The 24,952-nt window shown below is 39.8% G+C and overlaps 1 protein-coding gene and 2 long non-coding RNA genes across 12 annotated transcripts in view; 1 reads left to right on the top strand and 2 right to left on the bottom strand.

Annotated features, from left to right (window-relative positions):
* LOC130174214 (uncharacterized) overlaps positions 1–4,827 on the bottom strand; it is a 15,816-nt gene extending 10,989 nt beyond the window's left edge. For 5 of the 9 annotated variants that reach the window (XR_008828561.1, XR_008828562.1, XR_008828557.1 and 2 more), the window contains exons 1-2: positions 652–4,058; positions 6–135 (exon numbers count right to left, since the gene is read on the bottom strand). This is a non-coding gene — a long non-coding RNA (uncharacterized LOC130174214). Of the gene's footprint in view, positions 1–5; positions 136–651; positions 4,059–4,710 lie in introns of those variants that run through there. The other 4 variants (XR_008828563.1, XR_008828559.1, XR_008828560.1 and 1 more) reach the window with 4 other exon arrangements.
* Positions 4,828–6,578: 1,751 nt separating this feature from the next.
* bsna (bassoon presynaptic cytomatrix protein a) overlaps positions 6,579–24,952 on the bottom strand; it is a 164,889-nt gene continuing 146,515 nt past the window's right edge. For both annotated transcript variants that reach the window (XM_056385849.1, XM_056385850.1), the window contains 5 exons: positions 23,797–23,928; positions 23,392–23,447; positions 21,325–21,467; positions 20,323–20,416; positions 6,579–13,447 (listed from right to left, as the gene is read on the bottom strand). In XM_056385849.1, the coding sequence (XP_056241824.1) occupies positions 23,407–23,447; positions 23,797–23,928 (173 nt within the window). In that variant the 3' untranslated portion in view covers positions 6,579–13,447; positions 20,323–20,416; positions 21,325–21,467; positions 23,392–23,406. The remainder of the gene's footprint in view (positions 13,448–20,322; positions 20,417–21,324; positions 21,468–23,391; positions 23,448–23,796; positions 23,929–24,952) is intronic.
* On the top strand, positions 21,488–24,405 carry LOC130175395 (uncharacterized). Its single transcript, XR_008828733.1, has 2 exons — positions 21,488–21,951; positions 23,807–24,405. It is a non-coding gene; the product is annotated as an uncharacterized LOC130175395 (long non-coding RNA).

Below are 24,952 nucleotides of genomic sequence, written 5' to 3'. Positions count from 1 at the left end.
CTTACTGACTGTGGACTGCTCACAGAGCCAGGTTTCAGTTCCCTGCTGCCATGTTGGTTTCTAGGTTCTATATATGACGACATGGGCCTGTCTCACCAGTCACCGCATGTTGGCAGTCTTTATGTTGCGACCCAGCTAGGGGAAAAGGGAAGCAACATAAAACCAGGTGTTATTGGTAAATCAAATATACTGATTTAATTTATTGTGTAACCAGGAGGGTAAATAAATCAACAAAAATACAAACAAGGCAAGAGGATAACTGAAGTAAGGGAACAGGAGCCAACAAAGAGCCTAACTACACGATTCTAACCAACCCAAAAACACAAGAAGCAGGACCCCTGTTCCTAATGTGTCCCTTTTGCTAAGGGTGTGATGCACAATCAGAATTATAAACCTAGTGTGGCAAGAGTGGCGGTCATAGGGTGAGTTTTGTTGCCTAACAACACCACCTGGGGAATTGCACCCCAGGAAATAACAATATTTATAAACAAAAGCTACGCAAGTTCGTAATCACCACGGGGCAAAGACGATGTTCATAATACAAATTTTATTCACAATGACTACTAAAAGAATGTTCCATGGATGCTGTCTAAGCACATAATGTTAGACACGGGGCCATAGGAGAAGGGGGAATGGACAGTGCTGGGTTACCTCGGCGGCCCGAAACCAATGAGGAAGGGGGGAACTAAAACACCCGTGACACTGCACACACACAAACTGAAAACATGAAGAACCGCCACCAGGGATTGGGTCGCCGCCAGGAGCCCACAGCACCTGTCCACAGGGAGAGAAAGAACAATAAAATGGCCACACTTTACCACTACACACACACAAAACAATAATAAGTAATAAAGTAAATAACAAAATAATCTAACTTCTCAAATATAATATAACAGCAATTAACAATTTACAAAAGAAATCAAACTCAATAAAACGGTACTCAATTGAATAATCATCTTAACAAAACAAAAAAAATTAAATCTCAAATAGAACACAAACAACAATACAAAAGAAATCAAATTAAATTAAATCAATGTTCAAAATAACTAAATACTTGTACAAACCAATAAACAAAAACAGCGGCAAAGACTGCTACAACAGCTGCATCGACACAACGGTAAGTAGAATGCAGAACCAAATACTAATAAAATCGAACAAACAAACAAACAATAAAACAAATAGTAAAACCATGTAGACCAATAGAGCCAAAACAGCAACGCCGAGCCGTGGCGTTGAATCAGTTTCCAAATCGACCTCACCGGCGCAGCGTCACAGCAGGCCAAGCAGCGGAGTTACTCCCCGACTTCTGCCTGATCCAAACTGTGGCACACATTAATAATTAGCCAGGGACAAACAAAAAGGAAGGAGGAGGACGGACAACGCCAACTCACCATGAGGATGCACAAACCCACGCAAGGGGCTTCCAGCGGGGCAGCCCGGTCCCCACGGCGACAGTAATCCGACACCTGCAGCAGAGAATGGACTGTCACTGCTGCGCAATATGGCACGCTAAGCAGGAGGGAGAACGGCGGTGTGCATACCTGTACACTGCAGAACGAGCGTGCGTCACGATGGCCAACACGCCAAACAGAGCTCCAGTGTGCGCACAGCCACACCACAATGGCTCCTCCACACCTACATCGGTCACACCAAACCACACCACGACAGTGGACCAATGGCCCCGGAAGAGAAGAGAGAGGGAGAGGCGGATAGAACCAGACCCTTATAAAAGGTGTGGCACCGCCCAGCAATCAGTGGGACAAAAACAACAGCGCACCTGCTACACTAGCCTAGTTCCCAACAATCATTACCAGCATCTCAAACCAAATTACACACAAATGTTCACAAAGGCGGTACAGAGGCGAGCTGCCTATCATGTCAGCTGCCACTAATGATGTGTGGACTGGGCTCTTAAGCTCTATTCCTCTGATGCTGAAACGGCAGCAGCTGTGGTGAAGGCTGACAGGATCATTGCTGCACCAATAGGAGAAGCCGTGGAGTCGGAGGCTCCTCCTCTCTGCTCCGACAGGGACAAGTAATCCATCAGTTAGTGTTAAAATGCCCGAGCTTTGTGCAGAATCAGGCTGTAATAACAAGAACAACTGTAGAAAGAGTCTTTGCTCTGCACGGCCGCCTACACCGGCTACCTGACCGCAGCAGGCTCCTGGATACGCAATACAAAGTCGCTGTCAACACAGTTAGCATTCATAATCGGATGTAAACTTTATATATTAGTGTTAAAATAAAATTAGTAGCTAATTGCATACATGTCCACATTTGGTAAATATCACATATATGAGGAGAAAGCTTGTAACATTAGCTGAAGTTACTGCGTGTAAGCTAACTGTGTGGTGTAACCGCTTGTATTAAAACCATAGATCGAGGGAAAACATGTTCTAACGTGTTTTACAATGAGTTCTGCAAAGCGAAGGTGACGTCACCGACCTTAGTGTTAACAGAAACAGCGGGTTAATGTCGGTAAGTCACGGTCACTAAACGATCCCGTTATTACAGTGAACTGTCGTGTCTGGACGAGCTGGTAAAGAGCAGAGCAGCGGACGTGTGTGTCGTGTTTGTTCATATTAAGTTTGGTTCAGTGTTAGTCGGATAGTTTTCAGCTCTAGTTCATTTCATTATTGATGACAGGAGTCAAAACATGTTGGAATGATTCTGTCTCTGTCAGAATAAAGAACATGACTGAGAGCTGAGAACCATCATGACATGTGCACCTGCACAATGACTCCAAACTGAGTATTAGTTTCTATTCTATTGTTATTTCATGTAAAACGGTTCAGCAGACTGTTTATTACAATAAGCTGAGGGAATAATGTATTTTCAGATATCTGTGATCATCTAATCAGAGTGCTGTTTCTTTTATCTTTTTCTCTATACTTTACAATATGATATTGATCTGATTTCCCTCTATTATAATGTTTTTTCCATCCAGCCAAGGTCTGGATCTTTGGGGACACCTACAACCTCTTGCAGCGATGATGGAGGCCCTGCACCACCTCCACCTGCAGAGTCCACACATGAAGATCTTCTCTTCCCCCCCGTGTCAGACATACAGTCACATGACTCTTGGACTCCACTGTAGCTGTAACAAACTGTCAATAGTTTCAAACATTAGATTCATATTTCATAGTCCTCAGCCATTATAGTTAATATCAATGTGCTGTTCCAACAGCATCACTTATTTAGAGGGAGATTGTTACTGGAGCAAATAAATATTAACTGTCTCACACATTAGGACTCATGATGAATAATGATTATACTTGTTACTAAAGATTCTGTTGCTGTTGATTCAACTACTTCTTTTTATTAAACAAACTTACATATGACAGTGAAATTCAGCTTTAACTTCATCCACAACTATTTTTTGACTTTAAATAGTTGATTATAAATTGAACACTACAGTATTTAATTAATCCATTTATTATTCTTTTATATGTTTATAAAATCCATGTTTCCAGTGTTGTAAATTGTTTAAATTAATGTAGTTTATAATGTCCAATAAAGTTATTTCTGAAGCTCTTGCTTTAACTTTGTTGATGGTTTTTATAGAACACATCTGGTATGAATTTTCACAACAGTAACACGTACAGCATTGTGTGACTATTTCTATGTTAGCTTTAATAAACAACATAAATACTAGAAATGTTTAAATGTTGTCTGACAACACTGACAATGAAGGATCAAAAAACATGCTGATGTTAACTGGTAAATACTTTCACCTGTGGAGGTGGTGACAGTGCTAGAGATGATCCATCACTTAATCACAGTTTAATATTTATAAATTCTGATCTTAAAAGTGTTGCTACCATCACCTGTCAACAACAGCAGAAGTGAAGCTGCAGGTAAGAAACTGAACCTGTGAATCCTGAAGACAGAATAATAAACTAACTCATCAGCAGTTAGTCTGTCATTTCATCAGAGGAAGATGAACTGGGAGGTTTTCTACCATCATCATCATCATCATCACCATCATCATCACAGCACATTAGAGAACTAAGGATGTCCATGCAGTCTCCCTTCAACCAGATGAATGGAAACTAATGGGCTGCAACTCAGTTTTCACAGTGAAACCTTTCAAATGACAATAAAAGACAAACGCTTGAGTTAAGATGCGGCTGATCACAGTTAATCACAAATATCAATCAGCTGTCAGGATAGGTGCATGAATGTCTGCTTCAGTTGAGGACTGGTTTGAGTATTAAATGAACAATCTTCTATATGACAAATATCTGTCTACACATTTTGTATATGTCATGTTATCTTAACTTGAACTATCACGACGTCTTGATGGACAATGTATTAACTGACATTAACGCTGCGCATTACACTAACGCAGATCAATTAAACTGGGTCACGTGGAGAAACACAAACCAAACGTCGTTAGATTAACGTTGATTAAATTCACCTTTTTATTGGGCTTTGACTGAACACCTCCACGGGCTAACTCAGGTTAACCCAGGTTGACACAGGTTAACCCAGGTTAACCCAGGTTAACACAGGTTAACCCAGGTGGACACAGGTTATCAGCCCAGCGGGGCCAGGTACCGTTAGCATAGCAATCGCTTAGTTATCAGCTAACGCTAGCACTAGCTGGCTAGCTTGGTTAGCAAGGTGCATCTTCACCTGAACTGTGATATTAACAGGGAGGCTAATCTTGGCTAGCAAAGAAACAGGCTTAAAACAAAATGTACTTACCGGAAATAATTGAACCGCCGACTCCTCTGAGTCTTTGAGAACAACTGAACGCAGAACAAGACATTTACCGGTAAACAACATGTTGGAGCTGATGAACTGAAAACACAATAAGTCAAATGTCCGACACATCGCTCTGACGTCATATCCGGATCAACAGGCAGGTCCCCCTGTGTGTCAATGACGCGGTAGCCACGCCCTAAAGCCACTCTGCTTTAACGTCTATTTTCTTTTAAATAGGACCATAATTTAAAAAATGAATATTATGTTGTATTGGAGAAAAAACCTCAAACTAGCGACAAACAGACCATAAACACGAAAACGTTTATTGAGGTTATAAATCAAGTGACAAGTACGGTCATTTTCCCACAGACTTCATAACAATCGGACTTCTTTTTGCAACCGGTGGAGTCACCATGATGGTCATTCGATAGATGCAAGTTTAAGGCTTCATATTCCAGACCCGGAGTCGACGTCCATTTTTATATAATCTATGGTCTGTGTCTGTTTTTGTGTGTTTTTGTTGTCTGTTTCTATTAATACAAAGAACAGTAAGTCATAAAAAGTCATTGTACAGTAAGTCATAAAAAGTCATTGTACAATAAGGCATAAAAAGTTATTTAAAAAGTCATATTATATTAAGGCATAAAATTTTCCAAAACGTCATACTATAATATGGATAAAAACGTTATAGGGTAGCATGGCTTAAAATGTCAAAAAAGTCATTGTATACGAAGGCATAAAAACTTCATTGTATAGTAAGGCATCTTACACATTAAACTGAAAATATAAAAATTTATTTTCCGGAAAAAACTGGATATCAGGATCTTTCCAGTGTGATAGTACTGAAGAACGAGCCATAATTACGTTGGACCGAAAACCAATAAAAGTAATTAACTAACATCAAAACTGACGGTGGGAAACCTGCTTTTCGAATTTTGCAAAGAGTGGCTTAGATATAACAAATGGTCAGACGACTGTATTCATCCATTGCACAAAGCAGTTCAGACTTTGGTACAATGAATTCTGAGAAAATATATTTTTTTTTTATTAAAAAAATGGCCGACTGAGGAACAGTGTCCAACCGCTTAGCTCCATTCACTCCAGCAGAAAATGTTTGAAGAATGTTATTTGGAAGAATTCCCCATTTACATAGGACGTTTCACTTGGAAAATGCATGAAAGACAAACCCCAAACCACATATATGAGCCATGTTTTCCTGTTGTGCTGGTCAGCGCAGGTATCATTGATTGTTACCATGGAAACATTGTTGTTAGGCCTGTTATAGCCTGGGGGTAAGGTGTCTAATTTTTTTGTCTTAAAATTAGGCAGTCATCTATGAGCTCAATTAAGACTGACCTCACACTAAACAATATCTGGAAGTCAAGCCAGCTTTCAGAGACAATAACCTGCTGCCGCCACAAGAGGGCAGTAAATTATATGATGAATGAACCAGGAGATATGGATCAAATGAGATCAGATGTAAGGAGATATATCACTTCCTCTCATGATGTAAAACTCATGTTGGCATTGGAGGAAAAGTCAGGGGATCCCCAAAATAAGAGCACACACACATCAGGTTTGTTTTTATGTATTTGTCTTTTATTTATTTTTCCTGATTGAAATGTATTGTAAGGTCATAATTTGTCATTCATCACATTACATGGCATGATGCACCAGGTCTACTACACCCATTTACAGGAGAAACACACGGAAACATACACAAGGTTTTACAATGGGGAAACAGGAAATTTAGCTCATTGCACTTACAACAGTGAATGGAACACTTTGTAGTCGTTTTTAGGCTCTCGACCTTTTTCTCTGTTTTATTTTCACCTTCTTTTCATCATACAGTTGGGTTATTTTATCTATTTATTTTTTTACACATCACTATTGCCCAATTTATTCTCCCCCCCCCTCTCTCTCTCTCTTCATCTCCCCGTAAAATGATCTGTCCACCCCAAAAATTACATGGAAGCCAGAATATTTTTCCCTTTTTTGTTTTTGATGTCATCTCATTTTACAAACACAACATGTATAGAAACTCTACACAGACCGATATGTTTTTGTTTTTTTTATTTTGTTTTTTTTATATCCGAATACTTTTTTTTTAATGAGTTTTAAACAGTCTGCACGAGCCAGCCACATACGTACACAATGCAATTTTTGTAATTTATTATTCAAATCAACAACTGCTTTTGTTTGTTATGTAGGTTTTTATTGTTTTTAATACACAAAGAGCACAGGTATGGGCAGGGAGGGTCAGGCTTGCATACGCTCCAGCTCGTGTCGGCGTGTAGTGTGCAAAGGCCTCTCTCATGCCCGTGTGCATGTGTGTGTGTTTGTCTGTGAGTGTTGGTTGTGGTATGTTAGCATGTTCGAGGTTCACATGTCGCACAGAACATGTGACCCTCATGGCATTTACATGTAGTTGTTGTTGTTGTTGTTTGTTTGTTTGTTCAAAGCAGACTCTGGTCGGTTCTTGTCTGGTATTTACACTGGAAAAAAGATGGCAGCCTGTGAGGAGGGAGGTCGAAGAGGTTCAGACGGTTCAGGGATGGCTGGGGGGGAGGTGTCCAGGTCATGCACTTGTAATTCTACTTTTATGATTCATTACAGGCGTAAGATGAATAAACGCTCCCTGATGGTTTTACAGTGAAAGATGGCCTTGGTAGCTTTTCTCTCATGGTTTTAGTTTCTTGCTCTTTTTACAACCTCTCACCTATGAAACACTCACTTTTTATATATTTATATATGTATATCTGTATATATATCTTCTTCAGTTTGAAAATCTCTCTCCGGTCCTGCTACACGTCGACTGTCTGTACGACAGACAGCAAGAGCAGTGGTGACAGTTATTACACTATGTACTGTACAAGCACTGGATGCTATCTTTTGGTTGAGAACGAACGAACAAACACACACTCACACACACTCACACACACACTCACAGTCTGGGTTTCCCAAAAGCATTCTAAGCTGCGTTTAAATAAAGTCGACAAATTAGCGCCAAAAGAGTTTGTCAATTGTCCTTTTGATGGCTGAACAGTCAGACGAGAGTCCTCACAGCTGTGAGTCAAATACCTAATTCTGTTTCCAGATCAGAGCCACAAAGGGTCAAATAGCGGATTGTCTGACTGTGCATGAATGCATCCTTATTGCTGAGAGTCTTGATGTCAGATTCAAAGACAGCGATCTGGTGGAAGCTCGTCCGTCGGCTTCATGTCTGTAAATCTGACCCTTTGTGTTTTATTGCAAACTAATAAACAAAAGTCCTTTTAAAGAACGTGTGTGAATTTCAGGTCCTGATCTTTTTCACTCAGTTTTTTGTTGTGTGGGGGGGTGGGGGCTTAAAGAAAACTTTTTGTTAATATCTTGATTTGGAAGTTTGATCTTTTATTCTCGTCCACATTGCGAACGTCAAACACCTCAGAGAATCCAGACTGCGGCTTGGTGATTGTGCCCACTGGTGATTGCTGTGGTCTGACCTGAAGTCCATTGCGTTCCTGGATATAGACAGACACCATGCAGAGTATAGACAGAGACCACAACTGGCTAGAGGGCAGTTAACAAGATGGCTTTCTTCAGTGACCAGTATTGTAGAATAAAAGCCCTTGCTGCTATGCATATTTAAGTCACCTTCGGCGGTTGGATTCACACTGGAGCGACAAATGTGACATTTTTAACACGTTGTGACACAGATCTTGTTATTTATGTTCCTGGCTGTGTCATTAACAGCAGCCATGGGAAGGTCTCACCTGTGATGGAAAGTGTTGAAAACCTGATTCATTGCGCCTGCGTGAATCCAGCCATTATTTTCTATTGTCTTTTGAACATCTCCGTTGGGATGCTGCAGTTAGTGTGTGCTTTCCTGAGGCAAAAGTGATTGAGGAACATTTTTTTTATTAAACATTATATTTGTTACAAACTCCCCGGAACATACGACTTACAGTAGAGGAAGTTGGTCTTTATTTGGGTAACTTTAAACTCTCTCATATCTTTTGTTCCACTTTGACGACGTCTTAATTTTGAAGTCGGTGATCTGGTGGCAGTGAACCTGGGAGGTGATGTTTGTTGACGTGCAGCTGAACAGACTGAAGAGGAACGACCAGATCCAAACAATCAGACTCTTACTCTAAATGAAAAGGTCAAACACTCTAATGACCTGAAGTCGTCTACATAAATAAGATTGCGGGAAAATGATGGAAGTAGATTTTTAAAAGTTTGGGGATTTTAGAAGCAACCAATCACTCGATAGTACATTAGCCTTTCCTCCGTCACACAGTTAGAACATCTGTCGATTTGAGTTTTTGAGCTAAAATAAACATGATGACATATTTTCTCTGACTTAAAAACATAACTTCAATGAAAAAAGTTTTTCAAATTCTGATTTTTAACAATCTGATAATTGGGGCTGTGAATAAACCCAGTAATAGATAACATCTGTATAAACATAATTTCTCACTTCATACTATAGATTTCAAACTTAAATCTTTCTTCTTAAAACCCAGCCATCTTTTTCTTATCCCCTCTCAGTATGATAAAAATAAATTCTTACATAGATAAAATCATCTGATACATGTTTCACAAAAAAATATATACGAACCTCTTACACATTTCCAGTGACATGATAGGCTGCGCTCTGATAAAGTGTAGGAGTTGTACAGGATTTTCCATTCTGCATAAACCACTTTTTAAATCTGAATTTCATAAATAGCTTCTTTATAATTCCTTTGTCGTAACGTGCTGCTGCTACCAAAGGCAAAAAGGACAGATGGTGAGTTTGAAGAAAAGTGTTTTTGTTTTTATGAGGTACAGAAATTTGACTTTCCACAGTGTAATTAGCTTATGAATCTCTTAATATCTGTTAGCGTGTCGTGGCAGTGCACCTTTAAACTCAAACTCACTCCAGTTAATTCACTTTAGGAATGCCTTGAATAGAGCTTCACTAGCAGCAGTATAATCTATAAGTTGTGTATTGTTTTATATATGTGTATGTGTATATTTGTATTCGCTTCTTTCTATGCAAAAAAACAACAAGTACACATTCATGGAGCTAATTAGCATCAGTTTTGAGCTGTGGTCATCAAAAACAAACAAAAACAACAAGAAAAAAGAAAAAAATGGGGAGCTTTCCTTCTTCACCCCTGAGCAGACACCAACCATGTTAGGGTTATATAATATATTAAAATGAGTTTTTAATATATATTCTATATTCATATATCTATATTTTTCTCTATATAATTCTTTGAACAACTTTTCCGTGAGTGCAGCTGAAGCAAACAAAACAAGATGGCTGACAGCTGTTTGGATGTGTTCATGACGACTGGGATCTTGTCGAGACCTCTCAAACACAGGTGTTAAGAACAGCAGACAGTGCTGTTGCACTTTGTGTCACATCTTTTGTGAAAGTTTCTATTCAAACGGATCATTTTCAAGGTGAGTGAAACTATTTTATCTTAATTTATAAATTTTTTTTCTAATGTTTGCATCGTGAAGAATTTCTGCTTCATTCCAGTTGAAAACAAAGTGACGCAGCATCGTCTCCTCATTCGTCAATTCAGCTCTGAGGCTCCAAAGCTCTGATTTCCCAGCTGTCATGAACACACCTCTAGTCAGAGATCATTTGGCTGCAGGCACACCCACTTTAAAAGGAGAGGGGACGCTGAACATGCCAAGTTAACCTCTCCTATTATTTCCTAACTTACAGGTGACCTATATTACACACAAACAAATTCACAGAATCTCCTTATGTTGATCTACGAGGAAACAAAACGAAGCACTCCCGACATCTGAGTAACTCAGCTGTGATAATAAACAGTGATTTGTGTGACTTTTTCCCTGTTTGTGTTTCACTTCCCTTTTTCCTCCTCGTGCTTCTGTTTTTCCAAATATGATTGATTGCATAGAACGACTGGAGATGAGAGGTCGCCTCTTCTGCCCACCATATTTGTTGTGTTCGAACTCGTGTTTTGTCTTTTTTTTCCTTTTTCTTTTTCCACATTGAATGATGGTCGTTAAATACACGCATACAGAACCCCCACACACATACATACAAACATTAGGAACTGAACAATATAGAGGTGACTTTGAGGTTTTCTGCGCCGGGCGGCATGCGAAGGTTCCCAGCGAGCGTTCACACAGACAATATACAGCAGAAGTTGGTTGGTTCGTTGGTTTTGCTTGAAGGCCTCGCAATGTTTGGCCCGACAGAGTACGTTTTGAGTACTGAACCGCAAATCCCACAATGCACTGCAGGAGCATCAGCAGGGAGAACACTGACCTGAGAAGTTTCCATGACAACTGACAGTCTGAGAGAGAGGTTTTCAGGGGTTGGGTTACAGGTCTGGACGCCACCACGATAGAAAATGAAAAGTTAAAAAAAGGCGAGTGACTTTGTGACACAACCAAGTGTGTTATTTTTGGTTCCTCAGTCACATGATCTGTTTGTTTTTTTGTTGTTGTTGTTTTTTTTTGACACCATTATCGAGTGTGCTTTCACGTGCGCTGTGCACATTTGACAGAGTGAACACACATGCTGATACACACTGATGTGTAAAGGAGCTCGGCGGGGCTTTTTTTTGCAGGCTCCACATTAAATGTCCATCTTGGAGGGTCAGAAGAATCACATCGAAACCCAAACCCCCTTCAGGTGACGACGTCGAGTCCAGTTCTGCCGCGATGTGTGACTGGTCTGCTTTTCAGTGCCTCTCTGCTGCCCTGCAGTGCTTTCACATTAGGCTCCAGCTGACTGATAACAAGCGTCCGATCACTCTGGTCCACCCACCGGCTGATTGACGACACCAAAGTCTCACTGTTGGTTGGTGGAGAAGATCTGGGCGGTACCCAACTCGTGGTTTACAGGTGAGCTCCTGCTCTCTGATGTACTAGTACAGCAGTATTTTACGTTGTGTGGTATGTTGAAGTCAGACTTGAACGGTACACCAGTGGTAAGTTAGACAGACGGAGGCAACACGTTTCTATTCCACCAACTTTTAAAATGACACAAGATTGTGCTCTTTACTTTCTCACCTCTTACTCTATTGCTTTTATAATCATTGATAATAAATAAGAGTCAGAAAATCAACAGGGGGCTGGATGGAAGTAACTAAACTAAACCAAAGAGAAATAAATGAAAAATAATATCACAAACAATTATAAAAAAACAAATTTAAAAAATACAAATTAATCTCACTGTGGCCAGTGTTCCAGCCGATATCACTACATAAAAAAAGGGTGTGATGAAAATATGTGTGTACAGGATGTCATAAAAAATATGCCACTTTTACTTCAAAATAAAACATTTAAGAATGATTAAGGCGATATTGGCAACCCGCAACATAAACAACAGGCGAATAACAAAATTGAATTCAAAAGAATAAAGAGAAGACAACAAATGAAAATCACCTACAACATGAGAAATATCTGAGGGCCAAATGCAGTTGGGAGAAACCCCACCGCCACGAGCACTGCAGGTAAATGTTGTTTTAATGGCTTTGTAATGGCTGAAAAACAAGCCGACCACATACGGCTTCACTCCCAACACCAATCCGAAAAAACAACAAAAGAAAGCAAAAAACAAAAAAAACCCAAACAAAGAAAAACAAAAGGCTCCTCTTATTCCCATGGCCATATTCCTGTGTTGTTTCAGTAATCTCTCTCCTTTGTTATTATTCACGTCGTCTAGCTTAGATTTGTTTCCCAGTGTCTTTATGGCCTCTGTTAAGTAATGATGAACAGTGTAAGGTCTTGGATATAAAGTTCCATGCATTCCAAATTCCTACTTTTTTTTTTTTTTTTTTTTAAATCCACTATACACTTCTTTAAAGACATGGCAAGTTGAGGATTGTTGGGAGGAGGGGGGTTTAGAAAGAAAGAAGCATTCAAGAAACGCAGAGAGGTGAGGAAGTGGGGGAGCAAAAGGTTTTAACAGTTCCAATCTGGAATGTAGATAGAAACAGAGCAAACCGTGGAGAGAGAGACGGACGCCGACGCGCTCGTTCCCCGTGGCGGCTACATCGTTGTCGTGGTCCTATTCGTTCGTTGTGACATTTCCATTACTCGGTTTCCTTCTCGACAGGTGATGTAACAAGAGGTCTTTAGTACCAGAAAAACCTGCAGGACTTGAGCGAGTTTTATTCCATTTTCCCCACTCTTTTTATTTTTTTTAAATTTTATTTTATTTATTTCGAGAAGAGATAGAAAGGAGGAGAGAGGCTGGTTTGTTGCTGTTATTCCTAGTTTGAGCACAGGACTGTGAAACCAAGGATCCTAGCATGTCACCATGCCTGTGGTAAAGCTTCTTTTCTTTTTGCCTCTAGCGGGAAAAAGCAGCTCTCAAATAAACGGTGGAGGCGTCAGCGTATGGGCGTAGAATAGCATCACCCCTCTGCTTCCCGTCACTGAAGCTGCGGTGTGTAATCCACATGGAGATCTTAGTTGGTACATGGACTCCACTGGTTCTACTTGTCCTCAGCATCTGTGCAGGTCTCCGGTGACGTAGGTACAGATCCCTCTGCTTGCGTGGAGAAAGAGCAGCGGAAATAAAAACCAGCATCTGTGACTTCTGCAGCCAGTCTTTGGCCGCCGGTTGCTCTTTCATAACTAAGCGGCGGAGATGTGTCGAACTGCTACAGGCTGGTTCCAGAGGCTCCGCAGCAGTTCGGTTTGGAGTCTTTGGCTGCAGAAGATGGATGAGCAAGGATCGTCCTTCTGAAGACAGATGTTGGCTGCGAATGATCTGTGAAAAAAACAAAAACAAAAAAAGGTGATTTAGTAAAAAATATTGAACACAACACATTTAATATGAACGGAAGCAGAGAAAGGTCATAATCTCAAATATTTGTTTGTTGTTTTCTCATTATAATTATTTTGTTAATCAGAGATCAGATGTGCCAGTTTGCAGATGGCAACTGCAAAGTACAAAACACTTTAAAAATTAATTCGTTGGTTCCTCTTGGTCGTTCAAGATTAATCTCTGACCTTTTAACTTCTGTTTGTACCTGTTTTAATCGATTCTTGTCATTACATTATCAATTGTATATGTTTGTTTTAATTTGATGTCCTTTTTTAACTTGCATTTTTATCTATGAATAATATTTTCATCTATAATTGAGGGCTTTACCCTCAATGATCTTTGAGTTTAAATAAATAAATAAAGACAACTTCTAGTGCTGTAAATTGTTAATGTCGGGACGACGCATTGATCAAAGCATCAGAGAACATTTCAATCAATAATTAACTAATAGCTAACTAACACTGTGTCTTTTCATACAAGATCATTTTCAGATGAGTCCTCGTCAGCTAAGTAGTTACTAAGGTTGGTTGCTAGGGAGGAGTGTTACTGCGGCTGAGTGTATGAGGTTCAGACAAAATAGTTTTCTCCTGTTAATATCTTGTTCTCGGGACAATGAGCTTTGTTATCTTGAGATAACGGGATAAAAAAACATTTGCGAGTTTGTTTCTGTCGCTATGATCTCTGCATGAAAAGTTTATTCAGTTGTCATGTCACCAGATCTATTATTATCAGCTATACAACTGTTGTCCGCCTTGTTTGTAATATCTCGTCATAACACTTGAGAATTTCTCATATATCGACCCCACAGTGAACATTGTTTAGCACCAATGTTCACTGTGCGGTCGACATATGAGAAATTCAGTGAACATTGTTTAGCACACAGCGACCAACATGGAAGGACAACAATTTATAGAGTAGGACAGAAGATCTCTATTGTAACAAAGGAGCTCAACAGCTTGAACTTAACAGTTTGTGTGCACTAATCATTCACAGCTGATTATGCATTGTGTCTAAACCTATTTGATTAATAAACTACTGAAGACATCGTAGGTAGGGTAGATAAGAGGATAAAGTAGAATAGAGCTGCCTTGTGTTTTTAGAGCCTCTCTAACTCACATGAGTGGGCTTGCTATATAAATCTGGCCACTAGATGGAGTGTAAGCCTAAGAAATGCAAAGCTGCTATACAGTAAATATGAAGACTCTCAGTCCTCCAGCTCATAGATATTTTCCATTAGTAAGTCAAAGGCATTGGACTTCTGCTCCATGCAATAAAGGTGGAACACATTTAAATCAGGTACTGGCAAAAGAAAACAATGCTGTCCTTTAATATTCCCTGAGTTAGAAATGGGGATGACAACACCTTGTATCTGCACTGATCTGTTTTAATTAATTTAGTTTGTACCAGTATTTGTAACATTTGTTCTAAAATAATTACATAACTGAATTATATCCTGTATAAAAACCTTGTTAAATCTAAATGTTTTTTCTGTTTCTAAATAAAATCAGCGTCAGAGTCACTGGTTTGCGTCTGAACGCCCACAGCATGCTGGTATCTGTCTTTCATCAAGCATGTCTTTGTGAGTCAGCATCTGGTCAATGTATAAAATTCAATTAACAAAATGGATCCAAAAATAAACAGTGCTTCAGCAAATGTTTGTTTTCTTTCTTTTTTTCTTCAATTTTTTTATTTCCAGCATCAACCAGCTGGAACCAGACAGCAGGAGAACGAGACTCCAGATATTTCTAACATCGTCACCATGTCGCCATGTGCTGACGCAGCATCTTTCAACATAATGGGAAGGACGCATGTTAAATAATACTGGTGAAGTATAGTATGATGTTGCACTTTGAGAGGCCAACTAGTAGTGTTCACTCCTCTTTGCCTTAGTATTTGTTCAACAATGATTTAGTTGATGTCAGACAGAAATGGAAACATTTTTTACATACGAGTCAAGTCGATGTTTATTTGCATGACGCCAATTCACAACTTAAGTTATCTCAAGGCACTTTCCAAATAGAGCAAGTCTAGACCTTCTCTTTATAATATTATTTACAGAGACCCAACAATTGAGGAAATCTCCTGCTCGGCTGCTTCCTGTGTCGCAAAAACATTTCTGTGAGATCGATAAAAGCTCTCTGCTCTATATTTCCTGACTCTCCGTACTCTTTATTTTCGAAATCTCTGATTCTACTATTGATTGATTAATTGTCACTGTCTGCTAACTTCACTGGGAGTTAGATTCAGCTCACCTGGGATTTTAAACAGGATTTCAAAAAGCATTCTCTCTGTTTAGTTGGTTGCTTGTTTTTCTTACCTTAGCCTAGCTTAGCCTATCGCACTAGCCTTTCATCCCACACAGCTAACGCTACCTCGCTTGTTGTAACGATGGCTTGTGTTGACTGTTCCGCTTTCGAAGACAGGGTTTCTCTACTAGAGAGTAAACTGGAATAAAGTACTGGAATACATGGGGAAGTGGCTGGACTTGATACCTGTAAAAACTCTTGCTAAACACACATACATGACCTATTTGATAATTTTTAATGATGAATTGTTGCCTGGGAGATGATCAAATACACTGTTTATTCATTGTGTGCCAAATAACATATCAGACTTTTGAAGCTTTGGGAGTCTGTTTCCCAGATGGATATATGCATCTTTTTAGAATCACTGCCTTCTGGTTTTCTTTCCCCGCTGCGCCTGACCCACATTATCTGCTCTAAACATGCTGCATATTTACATGTCACCCAGCACCAGACTTCATCTGTTCCAGTGAACACTGGCCTCCACAAAGCGGCGAGTACGCACACACACACACACACACACACACACACACACACACACACACACACACACACACACACACACACACACAAGAGATGAGATGTATGAATATTAGCTCGGACACATGCACACACACCAGCTGACTCACTGGACAGAGAAAGGAGAGGTGGGTAAGGAGGGAGGAAGTGGGAAAAACACAATATGGTGAAAGGTATATGGACACTTGTGTACTTTGGGTTTGTTTCTCACGGTTTACAGTTCCAGTTTTAATGTAGTTTTCTGCGTCTACTTACTAATTCCTGGCTTTGGAATGAGATGTTTAACTGTCACATATGGGTTTGTGTTGTTTGAAGTTGAGAGAGAAAGACATTTGTTTCAGGGGAGTGAAGGTAGAAATGACAGAGAAAGGGGGAGGTGGTTCAAGTTATAGAGGGAAAAAAGAGGAGTCTCGGCGAGATGTTTGATGCGAGGAAAGACAGAACGAACGTGAGAAAGCGAGAGAAGAAGAAGAAGAAGAAGAAGAAGAAAAGAGAAATCAGTGATGTCTGACAGCAGGAGGAGAGTGTGGGAGGAGAGAAAGAGCGTTCTCTCTGCAGCAGTCACATGAGGCAGTTTGTCAGCGCATGGTTGCACAGCACACACACACCTACATGCGCACACACACACGCACACAGGCGCAGACACACACACGCACACACGCACACACACGCACACACACACACACACACACACACACACACACAGTTCAGGCTCAGTACATTGTCTTTTATGGCACATATGCAACACTCTGCACACTCTAAAGTACAGCTGCAGCATCTACGTCTGCTCATCCCCCCACATGGTGCTGAAAAGCTTAAAAAGCCACTGCACCAAGGCTAAAGACCGGACATCAAATGAGGAAAGAAAAAGGCATGTAACAGATTTTCCTGGTGTTTTTTGCTTCTATTTCTACAGCCCCAGCTCAGAAAACACACATCTCCCCCGTTTCAGAGCCTGATATCACGGTTCAGTCCTTAAAATGACAATTATACAAAGCTTCTTTAAGATTAAAATTCCTCCAGACGTGTTTTAAACTCTGTAAAAATCCTCTGCTGTGATTCACATTTAGTTTAACATGGTTTTCATCTCCTCTCACTTCCTGGTTGAGAAATCTGGATCAGGCCTTGAGCCCCGCCCACCACCTGCCGGCTCCAGGTGGACAGGTGAAAGAGCAGAGAGCATCAAGATGGTGAGAGGAGGAAACATCAGAGAGACTCAGTCAGATCCAGACTCAGAGGAGGAGTCTGAGACCAGAACCAGAGACTAGCAGACGGGTCAGAACCGTTAGCTAGTTAGCATCTTTTCAGAAAAGTTAGCTAGCTAGCATCTCGTCAGAACCGTAAGCTAGTTAGCATCTTTTCAGAAAAGTTAGCTAGCTAGCATCTCGTCAGAACCGTAAGCTAGTTAGCATCTTTTATTTGTTTATGTTGTTTGTTAGCTTGTAACTGACAGTGTATGACACAGTGTTAGCAGTTGTGCTAATGCTAACTCTCTCTCTCTCTGTACTGATGAGGTTTCAGGTGTATTTAGCCCCGCCCCCCGTCCCCATAGGCTGACAGGATTGGTTCCTGAGGTTTGTGACGTATGAAACCCTGAATCTGTTTATGAGACTGTGATTGGTTCACTGCAGGTCAAGGTGGAAACACTGAGTCATGGTGTTGATGATTATTTCATCATCATGTGTCTGTGTTATATAAAAATATCATGTGGACGTTAACGAGGTGAAACAGTGGGTTTTCATCAGAGGGTTTTTAATATCAGGGAAAGTTCAGGGTCTTGATTTGAACTTTTCAGTCTTTAACCAGCAGCATGTCACTAATATGAGCCGAGTGCTTTTTGTGATTTAACATGTGACATGTGGGACGCAGGATGTGAACTCTGGTCTCCAGCAAAATGCAAAGAACTCCCTCCTGACGTGTTAAACATCTTCAGTATAATAAAAGAAAAGTGATTTGCTAAAGATAAAACTGTGATGCTAACTAAACTTTGGCAGTTTGTATTTCAGAGTTTTTATTAATAGCTTCAAACAAACACACTCCTCCTGCTCCTGCATTTTCTGTTTTGTGTTATATAATCACAAAACAGCTTTTTCTACATTTACACTTTGAATTGTTTCTCTCACTGCTTTATATTTAGGTTTCAAAGTCTTAAGGTCTTTGTCACATCTCAGAAATAATCCTCTGACTTCCTGTGATGTTGTTATCAACGTGAGGAGAGATGAAACAAAAAAATACACAGTGAACATTTTTAGATTTTAAATGTCATCATGTCATGTGCAAAAAAAAAGGAAGCAAATCAGGCGCTGTGAACATCTCCCTCTGTTAGACTCACACTGAATGATGAATAAAGACGAGCACTGAAGTCCGTTTAGTTTCATTTCTGAGCAGCGCTTTATTTTCAAGAGACAAAATGAGCCACAAGCCTGAATCTGATCCTATTTGGAGTTCGATGCTTCATTGTCAATTTACTCTAACAAGTTAAAAATCAGGCTGCGGTTTATAAACTGCTGCTGTTGCTCTTGGAACAAAACAGACTTTTGGTGATTAGTTTGTGGACCAGCTGACTGCGGGCTTTTAAACTCACACAGCCCAGATGCCAGTGATTTTCAGGAGCAGGCCACAAAACGACAGCTGCAAAAACACAGAGGCAGCGCTGACTCTGGCCTCGGGCAGCTCGTCTCCACATGACACAAATGGAGATATGGAGATGGAGAATTACAGATGTACTCATGTCCCCGAGTGATGAGTAAATTAAAATTGCGCTGTAGTGCTCACAGGGCGAGGTAAGATTAATTCTATGATGTATGAAGTTATTTTCTTTTTCTTTTTAGGTTTTTAGAGTTGAGTTCTTCATTTAAAGATAAAATATACTGAGTCATCCTGCAAGTCCAGCTGCTGCTAAATATCACATGATCTGAAGATACACCAGACTGTGGGCTTAACTTCTCCTAGTCACCCAGACTAAGTATTATATGAAGTCACCAGTAGTCAATATTGTACATCCGGCCTGCCGATCAATTCTTTAATTACAGATAAATAAAATTTAAAACCAATCATGTGAAACACTGATACTTTTGCTACAACAATAAATAAATCCTCTAAATCGCAGAGAGGCTCTAATGATGCAGCAGCCAAAAGAAAATTCCAATAAAAAAAATCTATTTGATTTTAGGATAAAAAACAATATATAATCCTATAGGATATGTCCTATAATATTTATACAGGACTAACTCCTATAGGATCTGAATATATCCCATGGGACAATAAGAACCAAAAGGACTGTCATATGATTACCCCGATAAAAATGCATCTAATCCTATAAAATAATCCTATAATCCACATTTCTTGAACCTATAGGAATGTAAAAATTTGAAATCATCTAGAAACATGCGGCAGGTTTGTTTCCTGATTAAATCCAATACAGTAAATTCAAAATCCTACATTGTATGTGCTTTTCAATCCCAGGCATTGACAGAAGTGTCTGTTCTCAAAATGTTCCAAACTTTCACCTGTAATTTGTGTTTGTTTGGCCTCGAATTCACAGAGAAGTTCAGTTCATGAACTTTTTCATTCTCTTTGCTCTCTTCTGTTGTTTTGTCAAAATGCTGTGATGTAAGAGATGTCAGAATTTAACATGATGTTTTGTGGAATGTACTATGTTAATCAATTTAACCACTTGACCTGATTCTGGTGGCAAGTTGTGCATTAGCATGATAAAACTCAATTCAATAAAACATTTATTATCTTATTAAAAGTTGAATTTTTCTAAAAGTTTGTTTGTGATGAATTTGAACATTTCTGACATTAATGGTGAAACTGTTAAACTGGACACTGACACACAGACATACGTGTCGAATAAAATCACGGCAGACGAACGCGATCCACAAACCAGATTTGTACCATATGATCTGGATGGGAAAGCTTCACAGCGTGGTTTTGTAAGTAGGTGAAAGAGATCGTGATGGGATCAATTAGGCAGATTTAAAGGTAACTTACTGTCTGGCCTGTCAGAGAGAGCAGCGTGTTCTCTCTGTCAGTGTGTGCTCAGGCCTGAGACATGAAGTATCTGGAGGATCCCAGTCCTTGTCGGCTGCAAGAGAAGCAGCAGCATTTTAGACAATGAAAACATCCAGCCTCTGAGACACGGCTGGACATTACTGGCCCAGACACAGACTCCTCTGAGTGTTTTCAGTCGCAGAGCACTGCATAAAGTTATATGGATATCCTCACTATTATTTTGTTAGACAATTTGCAGAATGTTTAAATTAACGAGTTGATGAAGGTCAGTACAACACACCGTTAGTTTAGTCTCTGGGATCTTCTGCTGCACTCATGTAAAGATCAGAGTTTCTAAGAAATCACAACTAGGAAATTGGACAAATGGATTTTTCTAAAAGCTCTGATTCATCTGACTTGAAGCTTAATGATACAGAAACTAAACAAACACGGAGGCCTGATGTCAGCTGAGGTCCGTCGTTCAAGCTAATTAGACCCAGATTTAGTGGATGTAGTATCATATTGACAATGCAACTCTCATATAAGTCAAAAGTTTCTGTTGCAACCAAACTTGCAGTTTAACCACTGCAGCAGCTGATTTTACTACTTATAATAATAATAATAATGATGATACATTTGATTTATCATCAATATGATAACTATAATTATTATAACAACAAAGCTGCTGGATGAAAAACTACAGACTGTTGACCTTCCACAGATACTGCACTGAAACTAGGAGAAGATGAAATCATCTACTAAGATTGACGATAATAATAATAATGATAATAATGATAATAATAATAATAATAATAATAACATTTTATTTATAGGTTTCTTTCAATGCACTCAATGACACCTTACAAAACACAGTAAAAGAAATAAAACAGCAACAGACAGTAAACAAACACAAATACAAAATAAATGAGAATAGAAATCTGAATAAATTAGATTAAATATAGATCGACAGTTTTCCGGTTCATTGATGATTCAGAAACTCACCAGTATGCTCAGCTCTCCTCTCAGTCCCCCCCTCCCCTCTCTCCTTCCTCTCTCTCTCTCTTAGTAAAACAAAAGCTGGGGGAACTTCACAGGTTTTTCTGGTACGAGGCCTCATGACTTCATCAGGTGACATTTACATAGTCCTGAAAAAGCATGGACACATTCAGCCGGTTAATATATTTCTTTATTTTATGTCACATTAAAGAGGACAGACTCAGGCCCATTTATAGTGAAATATAACATCATCATGACATGATTAGACACATTTATCGTTGAGCACATTATTCCTGAGGCCATTACAATAGTATGGCACTTGAACATTTTCAGAGCTGTGTTAATGAATATTTTCTCATATTGTCGAGCGATTTCTTTCGATGCAGAGGTCCAGTAATGAAATATTCAAGGTGTGTGGCTGTGCAGCGCCCGTCTGTCCCTGTCTGTGTTTATTTTTAGCCGTGCTAGCGGCGTCGCTCCAGGGACGGCGATGTCTCTCTGTCGGACGGTCCACTGCTTTGGTCCTCAACAACTTTTAGATGGACTGCCATGAAAGTTTGTGCAGACACTCGAGATCCCGAGAGAAGAGGTGAATCCTAACAGCTGAGACTCGCCCTCTAGCGCCACCAGCAGGTTTGGTTTTTACACAGATAACTTGACAACTATTGGATTCACTGACATGACATTTGTTCCAGATATTATAGTGTTTAAATAATGAATCCTAAGACTTTTCTTCACCATCAGGTTGATACTCAAATGTCTCAACAACTATTGAATGGATTACCACAAAATTTCAGGATGTTCAGGCTGTGGCGGTGTGTACATTAAATTGTATGTTCCCTCAGCTTGACACCCTTACACAGTTGTAATGTACGGTGGCTGACAAGGTCAAATGTGCTGCAACGGCCCAAAACACTTTCATCAGGAGAAACGAGCTGCACATTCAGAAACGATGCAGATGCAGAAAATACGAAAAATAATAAACAAATGCTTGAAGTGCTCCAGGCCTCTAAGGGGAGCTCTAAGTGGAACACCTTGAGCATGAGTTTTCGACCTGAGAGGCCAGACCTACGACCTGACCTTTGACCTTTGACCAAACGACAGAGTATGAGGAAAGAAAGAATAGGCGACATAAAAAGGTTCGTATTCTTCTTTGTATTTGGTCGTAGTTTGTACAATATTGTAAAATTGCAATAGATAACGTAGCAAGCGTTAGCGTTAGTTTATATACAGTCTATGGGAGTTTCACTTAGAGCTCCCCCTAGAGGCCTGCAGCTCTGACGTGGTGTTGTCTGGATCTGCAGCGTTTTTTCTGATCCATTTGTTTTGGAGGTTTGTGTGTTTTCGTTGTTGCATCGTTTCTGTATTTGCAGCGTGTTTGTTGTTCATGTTTTTGTTTCGTCTTCCTGCAGCTTGTTTCCGATCTTGTATTTGTTTTGTATTTTCGTATGTGTTTTTGAATCTGCATCGTTTCTCCTAATGGAAGCATTTTGCCCTCGTCAGCCACCGCTGTGATAACTGTGTGAACACACTTCCTGTTCGAGGCAGACTGTGTGCCGTAGTAGTAGGAGTACGCTAGACTTGTCAGTGTCGAATTTTTACCCTGCACATGCAAAGCAGCCGGAGAAACAAAAAGAAACAGAGACAGAGAAGAAAACACACAGACACACAGCTTTATGAACACGCTGCCTGCTCTGAGTAAACCACTCTCAGCGCCCACTCTCTGCTGCCAACAAGAGTCAACACACGCCACACTGCAGCTATCTGTCAACATCCCGGTAGACTTTCAACCAGCAGCATCTCAGATTTATTTTTATACATAATGTTTGAGATGCTCTCGTTCACTGGAGTAAAGACCAAATGTTTCCAGCTTCTCTTCGCAATTGACCAAAAATATTCCTGATTGCTTTGTTTCCTCTGAGGAGCACAGCGGTTTTAGGTGCGAGAACCTCAGCTACGACCTTTCCTGTACAATAAATCACCTTCCAGTTCCTCACTCTGTTTTCACTGCGGACTCTTTAAACATGACGTCTTGAGATGAACTGGAGAAAGGAACAGAGGAGGAACACATACCTTAATCTAAGCACCTCAGAAGAAGGAGGTGAACTTCTTGCCGAAACCGGTGATGGCTGGAGGAAAGAAAAGAACAAAAAGAGGTTAAAGAGACGTTAACAGGAAGGTGAATGCTTCATCAAGATAACATGAGGTTGTTTCATTTTTACTCGCTGCTACATGCAATACAATACAGGATGAAGGCTTATCATTTTTCAGTTGAGTTGATGTGTAGTTGACTTGTCTCTCTGGTAATTTGTCAATGGGTTATTATTCAGGGCAAGTAATAGTAAGCATCCAATTCAAGAAGTGTCTCTCTCCAACAATTACTACAGCAGTAACATGGTGATGATTAACAGTAATAGTTGCTGACGTCCGTCTTTACGGCCAGTTTAAAGTGCGCTGTTTGTGATTTGTTTGTTGTACCTTCTCCCAGTTTGCCGGCCTGCTCAGCAGCTGCTCCAGGCAGGATCTTGGACATGATGCTGTCTCCCTCCATGCCAGGCTGACCTGCTGCTGCACTGCCAATACCTCCTGGCCTAGGAGCAGCCTTGGAGCCTGGACAGGAAAAAGGAGGGAGGAAAAAACAGAAGGATCCAGAGGAGATGAGGACTCAGTAAATGGCATCTGACAATGGACATATTTTTTTCTTTTTCTATCATGACGTTGTTCGTGTTAAGTGCTGTTGTGTGTTTTCATTGCAGGTTCCAAAAAGCACTTCTAAATGAAACAGTGTAGGCAGCACTAAAATGTCTCATCCTTCAGCTGCAATAGTTTCCCCCGTTGGATTTTTCCATCCCTGTGCAGCTACAGATTCAGCCTCTTCCCTCTGGCCGGTTCCCCTGTTTACTCACTACGTCTCTGTTTAGATCCACGTAGACTTCCTGTGTTTAGATTGTCTGCACAGATGTGCTGCTGTAACCTTCAGTCATGTGCATCTCACTGGCCAAAAACATAATTGAAATTGGACAATACTGCAATTCAATGTCAATGTTTAAAAAAAATTATTAATAAAATTATAAAAACTAAAATTCAGCACGCATATTTTCATGTACATTTTTTTCTCTTTCATAAATTATTTTTGCCTTATTACCGTTATTCAATCTCAAGTATTGTCAGTATTTATTAAATATTTTATTTTATTTATTATTTTATTTTTTATTAATACATTTTAATTAATCAATTTCTTCATTTTATTTTCTCTCTCTCTTTTGTTGTGTGTGTGTGCTATATGGCTGTCTGGGGTGGGGGTATTATATGTTGTTGTTTGCTCAAACTCAATGAAAAGTACCTATAAAAAGTATTCCGCACGCTGTCAGCACTCATGACTTCTTATTAAATATAAGTTTTAGTGCAGAAACATTCATTTCAAAATGTTTTGGGCTCCTCCAGCTGAAGCTCCAACAACACACCTCATGGTGAATACAGAACAGCAAAGCAACTAAAACAAAAAGCACTTTGTTAAAGGTCATGGAGACTAACGATTATTTTCATTATCAAATCATCTAACAATTACTTTCTCAGTTAATTGTTCGGTTGACAAAATGTTGCCAAACACAATCTCCTTAATTGCCATATTCAA

The sequence above is a fragment of the Seriola aureovittata genome, chromosome 9 (assembly GCF_021018895.1).
Source record: "Seriola aureovittata isolate HTS-2021-v1 ecotype China chromosome 9, ASM2101889v1, whole genome shotgun sequence".
Classification (NCBI taxonomy): domain Eukaryota; kingdom Metazoa; phylum Chordata; class Actinopteri; order Carangiformes; family Carangidae; genus Seriola; species Seriola aureovittata.
The sequence above is the reverse complement of the archived record's forward strand: the minus strand, read 5'-3'. Positions and strand labels throughout refer to the sequence as shown.